Source organism: Apis laboriosa, unplaced genomic scaffold (assembly GCF_014066325.1).
Source record: "Apis laboriosa isolate Shangri-la unplaced genomic scaffold, ASM1406632v1 scaffold1_cov151, whole genome shotgun sequence".
NCBI lineage: Eukaryota > Metazoa > Arthropoda > Insecta > Hymenoptera > Apidae > Apis > Apis laboriosa.
Genome location: NW_025222279.1, coordinates 5,069,860 through 5,084,199, shown reverse-complemented (window position 1 = coordinate 5,084,199; position 14,340 = coordinate 5,069,860). Strand labels below are relative to the sequence as shown.

At 37.8% G+C, this 14,340-nt stretch overlaps 1 protein-coding gene across 7 annotated transcripts in view; it reads left to right on the top strand.

Annotated features, from left to right (window-relative positions):
- LOC122712377 (guanine nucleotide-releasing factor 2) overlaps positions 1–14,340 on the top strand; it is an 84,860-nt gene that overhangs the window by 2,837 nt on the left and 67,683 nt on the right. For 4 of the 7 annotated variants that reach the window (XM_043931970.1, XM_043931965.1, XM_043931966.1 and 1 more), the window contains exon 1: positions 11,838–14,002. The exons of 1 other annotated variant lie outside the window; for it this stretch is intronic. In XM_043931970.1, the coding sequence (XP_043787905.1) occupies positions 13,819–14,002 (184 nt within the window). In that variant the 5' untranslated portion in view covers positions 11,838–13,818. Of the gene's footprint in view, positions 1–3,566; positions 3,632–5,668; positions 7,225–11,837; positions 14,003–14,340 lie in introns of those variants that run through there. 2 more of the 7 variants (XM_043931969.1, XM_043931972.1) reach the window with 2 other exon arrangements.

Sequence of the window (14,340 nt, the reverse complement as noted above, 5' to 3'; positions counted from 1 at the left end):
TGTCCGTGGAAAGAAAGGAAGTTTGGTGGGAAGCGGGGGTGGCAAAGAGGAATGGTAAGAACGTGCGCCAGATCGAAATGTGATTAAATTCTGCCCGTTCCGTGTGCTCTTTCCCTTTTCCATCCCCATCGTGGATATTGTATCCGCGATATAGGCTTTGTCGAGATTCGACCGCTTTATCCGTTACACGCCTCCCGCTGGATCTTCGAGGCTCGAATAGGATCTCCTCCGTGAAAATAGGACACGAGCAGATACATACACAGTGGGTAGTATTTGCTCGTGCTAAAAGTGCGTGTTTCACAATTCGGAAGATGGAACTTCCTCTTCTCTCTTTCTGTCATTGGGAGGCGTTGTTAGAGAAATGAAAATGTGAGTCTGAAAATTTTCGATCCAAGTAATTTGCATTTTTCTTTCTTTCTTTTTTTCTTTTTTTTTTTAATTATGCGCCCTTCTTTCAGAAAAAGATTTCTTATTTTTTTTTCCGTTTTTCCATCCTTGATAAATAATATCTCCACTTCACTGGATTTTTTTTTTAATTATGCGCCCTTCTTTCAAGATTTCTCATTTTTTTTTTTCGTTTTTCCATCCTTGATAAATAATATCTCCACTTCACCGGAATTTTTTTTTAATTATGCGCCCTTCTTTCAAAATTTCTCAATTTTTTTTTGTTTTTCCATTCTTGAATAAATAATATCACCACTTCATTGGAGGAAATATTATTATCAAAATTCGATCGTAACAATGTTTCATCCAGCTTCGCGCTATGATCTATGAAATATACATCTCTCCTGTATTTCTCGATTTTTAGTCGAGAAAATATCTATCTTTTTTTATGTATACGTAAATTAGAAGAAATTTTATCCGCGTTTTTTTGGGATTCGAGGCTGAAATTTCGTTAAAAACAATTGCAAAAACAATTTGCAGAAACAAACAACGTCGAAACGCGTTGTTTAATTATTTTTTTTTTTTTTTTTTTCTCAATTTCTCCACGATGCGTGCACGATGTTTCCAGGGTATTCGGATTTAATCAATGACCGGGGAGACTTGAATTAAAGTAAACTTTATACGCCGGGTTGCACGTGGGTCCTAAAGGGAGAAAACATTCGCGATCTCGTGTAGTCACGTGCATGGGAAAAACGTGACTGGCGGCCGGCGGCCACGCGGGACTAAAAGTATCGGAAACATAAAAAAAAAAAAAAAAAAGTTTCTGCAGGGGTAATCTGCAACCCTTCCGTTCTGCAACCCTCGTACTTCAATGTCGAAACTTTTAAATCTAACCGTGCTTGTTAAATATATATATATATATATATATATATTTCTCTCTCCAATTTTTTTCCTTTTTTTATGTTTCGTACAGCGAAAGTTTGGAATGATTAGAGGTACATTTGGTACAGAAAGTTCGTCGATATATTGTGTTATTATATTCGTAGAAGCTTTTTTCTTTTTGCAATTTGCAAATAGATCGCGAAATACAATGGAAAAGGTTAGGTTAGGTTAGGTTAGGTTAGGTTAGGCTGACTCGAACTCGTTTGCAAACACTTTTCATTTTCAATTTAGAAGGCGACATATCGATCTATTCGCGATTTTAAATTAATTTAAAACACATAAGCGCGTACATCATAGCCAAATTCATCTTTAAAAATATTCATAAAACATAATATATACATATATACATATAATATATACATTAATAATATATATACATTAATATATACATATATATACATAAAACATAATACCGGCAAGCGGAACACTCACGAACATCTCACGAAACAATGTGGATACAATGATCCTAATATTGCATCTATTATTCCTATTAAACCTCTAATAAAAATATTACGATATTCGCAAATAAACCAACGTAAGCCAAGATTTCAATATCAATCCCACATCAACTGTCCGCCAAAGTTCGTCAAAATGCCTCGTCGTCATCATCGTCGTCATCATGGTCGTCGCGAAACTCGCAATTCTCGTGCAGGGATGAGTCTGGAACCCTCCCTTCGAAACATTGTTTGGTCCATCAAAAGCAGAGAGATCGGGGCCAGGTCGGCGGATACGCGAGGCCGGACGGTCCGTCATAAAGGATGACGGCGTTTAGACGTTGCCGTGTTCCTCGACCCTATCGGCGTCCATGCGAGGGCATAGGGGCAAATGTTGCAGATCCTGTACGAAGCGGGGATGCGGTGTCAGGAACAGGCTGGGATCTGTCGCGCGAGGAGGGTCGGTACGCCACGCCGGTTCATGAATATGCATCTGTTTTCACGTTTCGCCGGGCAAACCCGGCCCCGGTACACGGATTAGAGGGGCGCGCACGTGCGAAAACCGGCCGACGCACGTGTTACGCTTGATCCTAATTTAGCTTTTGATCCAAGGGATCCCGTACGACTTGATTTTTGAACTCGTGTTCCGCTGAATTGGCCAAGGTTGAAATCAGAATTTTGAATTATGAAGGAGAGGGTGAATGGTTTCATTCTTTCAATCGGGAGAGCTTTCGATGGAGTCGTTGGAAAGTATCGCGTTTTCGAAATTAGATGGATAGCTTTCGAAGAGCTGCAATTTGATTTTTCCTCGTGTTCCATTAACTCGAATTTAAAATAAAAATTTTGAATTATAAAGGAGGATAAGGGAAAATATTTTTTATAATTTTATTTTTTAATGGTGAAAGCTTTCGTTAGAGTCATCGCAAGGTATGGTGTTTTCGAAATTAGATGAATAGTTTTTGAAGAAGTGTTCTACGGCTCGATTTTTGTTCGTGTTTCACTGGAACTGAATTGGCCAAGATTGAAATGAGAATTTTGAATTATGAAGGAGGATGAGGGAGAATAGAGGGAGAATCATTGCAAGGTATAGTTAGTTCTTGAAGCTCGATAAATGAGATATTTTTAACTCTGACTTAGATTGATTTGATTTTTTCTCGTATTTCGCTGGAATTGGACAGGTCAAGGTTGAAATGAGAATTTTGAATTATAAAGGAGGATGAGGGAGAGCTTTCGATAGAATCACTGGAAAATATAGCTTTTGAAGAGATGCTCTACGACTTGATTTTCGTTCGTGCTGGAAGTGAATTGAAAATTGAATTTTGATTTATAAAGAAGGACGACTGTGAGGGAAAAAAGTATAATTTTATTTTTTATTGTAAGAGTTTTCGATGGAGTTATCACGAGATATGATTAGTTTTTGAAGCTCGATGGATGAGACATTTTTAACTCTGGATTGACTTAGAAATTTATACAAATTGATAACAAGAGTTAAATATATATTAATAATAATAATAATTTGAATGAGAATTAAACGAGAAATTTTCACAAATTTTTTAATAAATTTATTTTGTTTTCTAAATTTATTTTGTAATTGAACATAGATCAACGTCTAACGATGATCAACGATATCTTCGCCTTCTTTGAGGAAGTTATTCACCGTTATCGCTATTTTTTCCGCTTAATATCTCCGTTGATAGAGATAATCGCGAGTCTTTAAGGTAATTATCGTAGCGAAACGATCGTGATCCGAATATCTCTTGTTTTCCGAGACAGTGTGTCGACGTTAGAGAATCGATCAAGTTGAATATTTTATCGTGGCATGGATACAGTTTGACGAGTCGGAATGGTTGTGGGATTCATCTATCGAGAACGTAAGTTTTCCAATGTTTTTGTTGTCTTGTTTCGTTGTTGTCAAAATTTTGATCGACAGTTTATCGATCGTTTTAAGAGTTTCGCGATTTAAAAGCTTAAGGATTGCTTAAAAAGTGAACGCGAAAGAGGTTGGAACAATGACAAATTTCATTTAAAATATTTTTATCTTATCAATCGTATCGTGCTTCTTCTTGTACTTTTCTAATATAAAAAATAATAAAGATACATAGGAATTAAACTTCAACCTCATTCGATATTTATTTAAATTTTGGCCAACATTGTCTGCCAATCTTTTTACGTAACAAACGTTATTTAAGAAACATTGTAATAGCAAACTTTATGTTGGTTTTCATCGACTTTACGCGACACGTGCCAAAATATTTTCTTGCCCTCGAATTATTCGTCTCATTCGATTTTCTTCCATGCTGTGTAATAGATAGATTTAGAAGTCGAAAATATAGATCAAGTACGCCATTAAGAAATTCCTTTGCTCACTACCACAACAATATAATATTTCTTTGAATCGCTCGCTTATCTTGTCTTTCTTTCTTTCTTTCTTTTTTTTTCTTTCTTTTTTTTTTTTTTTTTTTCCCCCCCTTTTTATTCCACACGATAACATTATGAAATGTCGTACATTATGCGTGTGATTATAATATTACTAGAATTTCAGATAAGTATTATTTATAATTACCGATAAAACCGAACTCATTTATCTAAATTTATCTGAATCCCGAGGCAAATAATTCTGATACAATTAATTATAATACTAAAATTTGGATAATAAAAATTCACTCATCTCTCTCGTTATTTATGACGCTTTCCTTCTAATCGTGTTAATTTTTATATATGTATATAGATATATGTGCGTTATTTGGAATTAAAATTTAAAAGTTTTTAAACATTGGAATTGTTCAGTTTTATTTTCGAAAAGCTCGTATTTACAGTATTGTAACGGTACTTGATAGATTAATCGATACGATATAATGTTCTAATAAGAAACATATATATAATTGCTCGTAACGAAGTGGAACAAATAAATCTCAATAATTTTCTCGGAGAAGGATAAATCCCTATTTATATTTACATTTTTTAACGTTCGAGTTTATCGAACGTCAAACTAAACAAATGAAATTACGAGATATGCAAGATAAAAAAAGTACACGTATAGGTGTACGGCATAAAACGATTTAAGATAAAAAAAAAGAAAAGGCCAGAAATAGATCTTTGTTAACGAGGATGATCACACGGGGAACGTGTGAAAATATTCGCCATTAAGAGATCGATCTCACACATATGCTTCGAATCTATGCGTCGATACAAAAAACCGCGTAATATCTTCTCTCTTTCGATTCCTCCTTCCAAGAAACCGCCACTTTTTCTTCGACATTTTCTTCGCCTTTGCAATCGGCAAAATGAATCACGTTCGTTGCCTCTTACCAAAAACTCTCTTTTTTAACTTTCGAACCATCTAAAGTGAATGTATAACTTTTTCAACGCTGATATTTAAAATTGCATATCGTAGTTCTGAGAAATAAAAGATAAATATAGCTATACTTGATTCCGATACCAACTCGATAAATGGAAATATCAAATATATACGTAATTTGTCTCAGATTATTTACATTACAGATTATTAGAACCGGATTATTATAAATGGAAAAATTTCCATTTCCTCCAAGGTATAGAAATAACCTTGGACGCCAAAGGTGTTTCAAAAACCACGATTTCGCAGCAAGGCCGTCAAGACTTATAAACGAAAAAAAATTTTTTTATACGAAATATCCTTTCGTTGGGAGAAAGGATTCCATTTCCCCCTACGCCAAAGAATTGTCCAACGCTGGATCGTGATCCTGTCGAGCATCAAAATCGTCACCCCGCAAAGAGACGACGCAGACACCAAATTGAAATTCTCCACGCTCGTTTTCTCGCGTGATCTAATCTTACGTTGCGACGACAATGACACTGTCCAACGCGCGTTGTCGAAACGGAGGATCGAAGAGGAAAGAAGAAGGAAAGAAAGAGGAAGAAGAAAAAGCGAGAGAGCGCGAAAGAAAAAGAGTAGGAGGAAAAGTAGTTCTCGCACACTGACACAGTGCTGCAAGGGTCCGCAAATAAATTGTCCCTCCTCCTCCTCCTCATTCTATCTCTCTCTTCCCCCTCCCTTTCTCCCTCGAAATAAAGAACGAGCGCAAAAGAGTCTGTCTTTATTGTCCCTCTCCGTCTCTCCCCCTCCTTTTACCGTCTCGCTCCAACACTCACGGTCTCGTCTCTCCTCTTGTCTCCTCTCTCTGACCCGTTAAAATAGACAAGCCTTCTTTCCCGGCCAAAGTCACAGATATTACGATCCTGCCAGCGGACGGCCCACCGCACGGCTATTAACGAGAGAAGGCTCACCTCTCGCGATTCTCCTTCGCTTTGACCGGCGGTTGACACGGCGACGCGTTTAAACTCGGCCAGACCTGTTTGGAACACGATCCGCGGACCAGATTTACGCTCAACCGTAAGACGTGTCTAGACGCGGTGTGTGTGCACGGTGGAACAAAAAAAAAAAAAAAGAAACATTGCCGGCTAGAAAACGGCGAAATTTTCCGCCCAAACCTTCCAAGTGTATCCGCGATTCACGCTCCCGTGCGTGAAATCCGTTTTCGTCTCGTAATGCGAACGTTTCGAATGGATTCGGAAGTGACAAGTGACAAGTTTCAGTGAGTGAAAGAATCGAGTCGTGATCGCTACGATATTTGGAATATATGTATCTCGTTAAAAAATTTTTATTATACGATTCTTACTATACGAAGGTAAATTTTTGTTTGTAAAAAAATACATATATATATATTTTCTGATCAACGAATAGAGACGTTTCATTCTATCAAGGATTCTATCTAAACAAATCAAGAAAGAAATGTATTTTCGGATCAACGAATATAGACGTTCCATTATGATTCCTATCAAGGATTCTATCGAGGTCTAAACAAATTTATGATCGTGTTTATTTTTCGCAAATGGCGTTCGAAGATGATCGAAGTTTCGTCTCAGTGTCGGTGGAAGGTTGTAATTAGCGGCGCTGCCAGAATTATCGATCTCGAAGATCGCGGGTGTATCTAAATTTGTTTGAAACAGTGTTGCGCGAGCGGTGGCCGCCTCGACAGACGCGGCGAGTCACCGGCCAATTAGCAGTGGTGGATAATACGAAGGATCGTCGAAGTTATTATTATTCCAGATTATCCCGTGTGAAGATTCGCAATTTATTATCGTGATTCTTTTTCGTTGCTACGCAAGTGTTTGGTTGTGTTCTACGCCGCGGTAAAAAATTTATGGATCGTTGATCGCGTTAATTGGTATCGGGGGACGATGGCGGAGGATGGAGGATTCGACGATGACGTAGCCTCTATCCAGGATAGAAACTTGGATCGCGTTAGAGATTCAGCTTTACTTTTTTACGTAATTCCGCGCGCTCTCGTCTCTTTGGAGAAAGTACGAGGTTACCGTGGAAAGTGGAGATCCTTATCTCTCGGGAAGACGTGAAAATCGATTGAAGATGGATCGACGGGAGGAACAATCCTTATTGAACGAGGATTCGATGTGTGGAGATCCGGTGATTGATTCTTTTGTTTTATATAGTGAATTTTATTATACATCGGTGATCGTCGTTTGCTATTTCCGCGTTTATTATTAATTGCAATTGGAGGATTTACAGAAAATTCATCAATCTTGTTCGCTTCGAAAAAATGATACGAGAAAAATGAATCTCTAGCAGATGGATCGGGGAAAGGGGGAAAGTTATCCTAATCGCCTGTAATCACGAAGTTGTTCAACCGACATTAAATTCCTATTAAAAACGCGTTTCGAAATCAAACTTAATTCGAAAGCTCGAATTTAGGAAGAATGTAGAAAGAACGAGCAGAGGATCGAGATTGAAGTTAAGGGGAAGAAGAAATGTAGAGGAAACAGTGCAAAGAAAATTTCTGGGCCCTTTAACTTTTTTTTTTTTTTTTTAACAAAAGTCTCGTAGCTTGCGAAGATCGATCGAAGACTCGCTCGTAAACTCGAGATGTGTAGAGGCGGGGAAGCTATTTCCACGGCTATACGTCATGACAAAGCTTGAACGCGCGAGAGATCGATGGAGGATTTGGAGAACAGTGTTATTAAGTTGGACGGAGTTTTCCGCGATCGCTCGCTGTCGCGTGCTCGATCGATCGAAGCTTCCAAGTTTGATGGTGTGTATATCGTGTTACGTCAGAGGCAAAGCTTCTCGATCCTTAGTTGTTCCGCGATCTTCCATCGAGATGGTGGCCTCATCGAGCCAATAAATCGACTCGACGGGTTTCCAATGTTAGAAGCATACAGGATGAGAAGAGAAATTTCCTCTTCGTAATATTTCGTTGCGACGAAGATTAATACGTGATGTGAAGTGAAGATTTTTTGTTCGAGGTGTTGATACATTTTGTTGATACAAATCTTTTGGAAATCTTTTTTTTTCTAGAAAGATTCTTGATTGTTCCATTTTCGAGATGGTGGCCTCATCGAGCCAATAAATCGACTCGACGAGTTTTCAATGTTAGAAGCATACAGGATAAAAAGGGAAATTTCCTCTTCGTAATATTTCGTTGCGACGAAGATTAAGGTGACGTGAAGTGGAGATTTTTTGTTCGAGGTATTGATATATTTGTTGATACAAATTTTTGGAAGTCTTTTTTCTAAGAAAAGTCGATGGACAAAATGTTGAGAGTTATTAAGTTACAGGTTTGAGGTCTTACTCTATTTCTGTCTTCTCGCTATCTCGATAATTAATCGATGTTTTCGTGTAACTTTTATGTTTGTTCCGGCCTCTAAAATTGACTCTCCAAAAATATTTCACGAATGTACAGAGTGTCTGATTATATATAAAATGTAAAAAATAAAAAGAGTAAAAAAATTTTTTAAAAATTTTCTAAAAAATGAAACTACAATTATATAATTTCACGTATTATTTTTAAATCATCTCAAATATGATATAATTGAAATCGAAAAATATAAAAATCTTTTTTTCTTAAATATTAATAATAATATCGCTATACGTATAAATTAATCTCAAAACAATCCACTTGTGATTTCTTCCGTTTCTCGCCCACTTTTACCTAGACACTCTCTACGTTTTTCAATAGGATGAATCGATCGAGGTCATCCTCATAATCGGAAGAAGCACAATTCCTTTCCTCTCGATCGATCGATTAGGATTTCGAAGCTCGAGAAGGGCGAAATGATATGATAGCAGCGCGAAAGGTAAACCCGTTTCACTTCTCGTTTTCCCTCGATCGATCGAGAAGCAAATTGCACGTAAAAGAAAAGTTTCTCGCCGGAGAGAAAATCTCATCTTCGAGGCAGAATATCGACACTCCGTGATCGTCGAATTCACAGACGCGTGATTTGAAAATAGCTCGTGTAAATCGTAATTTGTTCCGTGATTAAATAAATTAGACAATCGTTGATGCGATTTAAGGTTTAACTTTCGAGATCGAAGAACGAACGAAAGTGGGATCGTGAGATTTGCTTCGCGATGATTCACGCCAAATAAAAATAGAAAAATCCGTAAATAATTAAAAAGCTTGCCTTGAAAAGAGTTTAAATAATTTTTAAACGATTATTAGAAGGAGGAATTTAATAGATGTCGAAGCGTGTTGTAATTTCGTTTTCACGAAATTACATTATTTTCAGTATTTCCCCAAAGCAAAGTGGCGATCTTGACGGCCTAGATCGCGAAGCAAAACGTAGATGCTGCGTAATAAACGATCAAGGCCCGATTAGTTAGCGAAACAGGAGGCGGCCGATCTGCGTGTTTTGATGAACGCGTGCAACGACGTTCCAAGACGATAATTTATTCTCGAATAATTCGTTTATATGGTGTACAATTGGAACGATCGGTGGTTCGGTATCGATGCTTTCGATATAACTTTTGATTGAAAAAGAAAAATTAAACAGATGATAGAAAGACGGTATAGAAAATTTTCCAATAAAAGGGGAAAACGGAGGAGGGATTAATTTAACCCTTTGCACTCGTGTTATTATACATATATTTACATTAATATTACGTTCTATGGACTTTTTGTTACAATGTTTCTGCTTGTAATAGTGTGTATATATAAAATAAAATAAATATATAAATGATAATAAAAGATTTTTTCTCTTTGTTCTGGCAAACCAGGACTATAAAATGTAATTTTTTCAATGTTATTTGTATTATTTATTTTTTTGGTCTTTCAGTTGTTTTTTTCATATATTTTATCCCTATTGCAAGATTGTGTTTTCGAGAGGAGCGTTCTGTTCCTTTCAATTTAGAATTTAGTTTTATCTATTTTTTTAAGAATTTTGAAAAATCAAAATATACATACAAATATTATATAAATTTTTATATACTGATCTAGAGATTGAGATAAAATTTCTGCGTATTTTTTCAAATTTTTTCCTACTAAAGCAACTTAACTTAACAAGAATATGAAAAATAATTGGATTGGTAAGCTTGTCAAATAAAAATACGAGTGCAAAGGGTTAAAAGAATTCAAAAATCGCTGGAATGAATTCATCAGTGGATCAGGGAAGCGCGGCATTGACACGGCTTTATCATCATTTATCAAAGGAATCCTACGTCGAAAATAGCAAAGGTCGCTCGAAAGTAGTAATGGACGTTTCATTTTCCTCCAAGTTTCGGACGACGACGACCACGATAAATCTTCTCTCCCAACTCAACTCAACTCAACTCAACTCAACTCAACTCCGTCCTCAAATAATATAACAACAAATTAACCGGCCGCTGAAAACACCACGTCCCCGCCGGCAATCCCAGGCGACGCCAATTATTCAACGCCGCTCTTCGGCGTAATCATGCAAATCTGCGGGAATTTCGCGGCCGGGCCGAGATTTCCTGATTAATAATAATTACCACTGATGAACTTGCGACCCAGTTAAAGCGTCGCTTCCTGTCGCGCCCCAAACCGCCAACGTTGCCACCAACGTTGCGTTTATTTTCGGAGTTCGATGCCCCACGCCCGCCCTTCCGACCATTTTCCATCCGCGTTCGACGGGACGAGACGCGGATTCCTCGATGCTCGATGGAATCGCGATGAATCATCGTCCAAAAATAAGATTGAATCGAGTCGAGTGTACAATTTGATCATCGTCCTCTTTGTGGCTCTCTCTCTCTCTCTCTCTCTCTCTCTCTCTCTCTCTCTCTCTCTCTCTCTCTCTCTGTTTCTCTTTTTCTTTTTCTTCTCGAAGGAAAGGGTAGGTTTTTCTTTCGAACGAACGAAATGTTTGACAAATCGAGACAATTACTCGCTTGGTCGTTTGGAAGCGTGATTATCGAGTACAGAAAAATAGAGAATAGGGAAAGCAACGTCGTCGAAAGCGCTGCGAATGACAGAATATTTAGAGGTTATTTAGAGGTCGGATAGTTACGTACCTGTTTTCAATTTGCAGGTGAAATCAATCTAAAATAAATCTCGTTTCATCGAATGCAAAGTATATATATATATGATATACTTGCAATTTTTCTCGATAAATTTTTGAAAACATTCTTCAACATCTATTTTTCTTCTTTTTCCTCCCTCTTCACCGTTCGTTTCACATTTATTTCAGCAATGGGGTCGAAACGAGGCAGTGGCACGTTTCATTTCTTCGACAAAGTCCTAGATATATATATAAATATTGCCAGAAAACTCGATAATTTAACTGGGAGCAAGCAAGCCAGAAAAACGTGGTCCTTGTGCTCAACCCAGCGTGGAACGAGTTACACGATTGACCTCTCGTATCGAATCATACGCGCCGTTCCAAGAGCGGCAAAAGCGACGTGGAACCGCGATCGGTCGAGCAGGTCGGGCTTCTCGCTCCAGTAAATCGTTTGTCGTCGAAAACTGACGTGAAAAATCTTTAAGAATCTCCTTCCTCTACCGTATTGTATTATCGTCCGCGAACGAGATCGAAAGATTTATATTTTTGAAATAAATATGGAACAACGCTATAATTCTCTCGTCGATGGATTTCAATCATTTTTAAGTTCGCTTTCAAAGTGATCGAAATAAAGAAAATTTTCCTTGGCACGAGATATATCGAAAATGACGTTTATCTTATTTTTTTAGTCGCACGATGCGTAAATTAAGAAACTTTGAATTAACCCTCCGAACTTGGAGTTTTTAGTATTTTTTAGAATTTTTTAGAAAATGTAACAAAATCGGAACCCTTTCTCTTTTGATGTTAACGTGTTTGTCATCCTCGAAGTGATTGTATTTTCCTCGAAAAAAATTCCAAATCCTACGTTGTTACGTGGAAGAAGATTGAATTATCTTCTTCAGAGAAGAACGATTACAACGTAATTTTTCGAAAATATACGATTTCGAGATCATTCGTCGACAGATCGCACGAATCGAGTAAATTTTCAACACCTTTAATATCGCGATTTTTAACACCGTCTTTGCAACTCGAAATGATATGGCGAACGTAGCCATCGATCGCGCCATGACAGGAGGACAGCACGGAAGCGCGTTAAGAAATCGTAACGGAACATCCGTCGCGTTAAAATAGACATCCTGGAACTCGAATCTGGTATACTCTACTTCGGTGTAGTACTCGAGGCTGCTAAATGTATCATCGCACGTATATTTAGGCGATGACTGTCATCGGCTCGGTTCAATCTAAATACCTTGCCTTCTCTAGCTCTTTGAAATTTCACCATCGATCGCGATGGTGTCTTATTTTAGCGTGTACTACGAAAAATTCGAGCAGTTTTTAAAAATCGGGGGAGATTTTGTAAAGATTATAAAAATTTTGTTTCGATCCGAATATCGAAAATTCGATATTCATTTATCGATCGAGTTTATTTAAATGAAATTGAAAATATTTCATTTTTAGATGCAATGTATACGTAAAAGAGGATAAGATAAGATAAATTAATGCTTAAATTATATTTCACGGGTTGATTTTCGATATTAAATAATTTTTTTTAAATTAAAAATAAAAGATTAAAATGTCGCGATTTAATTACGAAAACGTAATTTCATTTCAATAATTATCGAAAACAAGAAAGAAAAGGAGTTATTCCGATAATTAGCCTGTACAATAATCGTTCGTTACTTCGATAGATAGACACGGTATCTTAAGATTCTACCATGTATCTTTAATTACGCGCTATTAAGCGTAGAATTAAAGTTCAGCAAACAGTGTATTGTCGCCACGGCGTTATCTGTTTACAGCGTGAACCCGCTAGTCACTTGCTAAATATACTGTTCGTGAGATCATATGCAATATTTTGTATATATATATATATATGTATATATATTCGTGTGTTTCTTAGTTTGCTTGGCGTTGCTCGTTCGATACTGATCATCGATAATCGTGTAGCGTCTTCTTATCACGCGTGTAGAAAATGTACAACAAAATCGGAAAATCTTTCTCTCGCTTTTAACATCGGATCTGAGCTAAGAGAATACGCGTTCCTCGATCGAATTACAGTGATTGCATTTTCCTCGACAAAAATTCCAAATTCTACATGGAAGATTGTATTGGCTCATTAACTCGTCTATGAAATGGACATCGAACGATTATCGATCTAATTAAACGGAATAAGAAAAGTTTTATAATCACCTCGATATGTGTGCGTCGATGCAAAATTCTTTTAAACACTTGCGTCAATTTATCTAGAGAGATAGATAAGAAGTGGATCTCGGTGATTTCGGCTAACCTCGTGCCTTCGGCTTTGCAAGTTTTTTTAGGTTAGGTTTCCATTTCGTATTCGATCGAACGTGACGTTTGGATAAAATATAAAAATTTCACCGTTATCGATCCATTCGTAACGATACAATCACAATTACAGATATTACAGATGTTGCAACAAGGAAATACAATTTTTACAGCAATTCATCCTCTCCGCGATGCATCGCTGCAACCCGGTGAATCCTCGTTCCGCATTAATTCGAAACGTGAAATCGCATCGTGACGTGTGCGCGATCGAAGAAAACGGTGAAAACGCTCCGATATTCACCGATTAATTATGTGAGAATTTTATTCAACCGCAACGGTGCAACGGTGTGCAACCTGTGTGCAATGTCCCGGTGCAACGCGACAAGGATGAGTGTACTCGAGAAACCGTACGGAACCAGAACGAGCATCCGTCAGCGTCTCGAGGATCTAACGTGATTGTTCGACAGCGACAACTCTCGAGATGCCTCAATACGACGACACCTTCCTCGACTCGCCGATCTTCCGCCGGCGCATGCGTAGCTACGCCGTGCAGAAGGAGTTCGCGCCCAAGTCGAGCAGCTTCGTCACGGCCACACCTTTGCTGCTGGCCGTGACCAATCACGCCAGGACCCTTTCCGGTTCCTTATCGACCTGCAGCCTGAAAGGTAATAAAGGGAGGGAAAAAGAATTCGGGTTAAGGGCGCGATACGTCCCCTACGCTTCGTTCGAACGGGTTAAAAAGGGGATCCGCTCGAGAACGGCGGCGCTTTCTTTCTTTCTTTCTTTCTTTCTTTCTTTCCTTCTTTCTTTCTTTCCTTCTTTCTTTCTTTCTTTCTTTCTTTTCTTCTTTCTTTTTTTCTTTCCTTCTTTCTCTCTTTCTTTCCTTCTTTCCTTCTTTCTTTCCTTCCTTCTTTCCTTCTTTCTTTCCTTCTTTCCTTCTTTCTTTCCTTCTTTCCTTCTTTCTTTCCTTCTTTCCTTCTTTCTTTCCTTCTTTCCTTCTTTC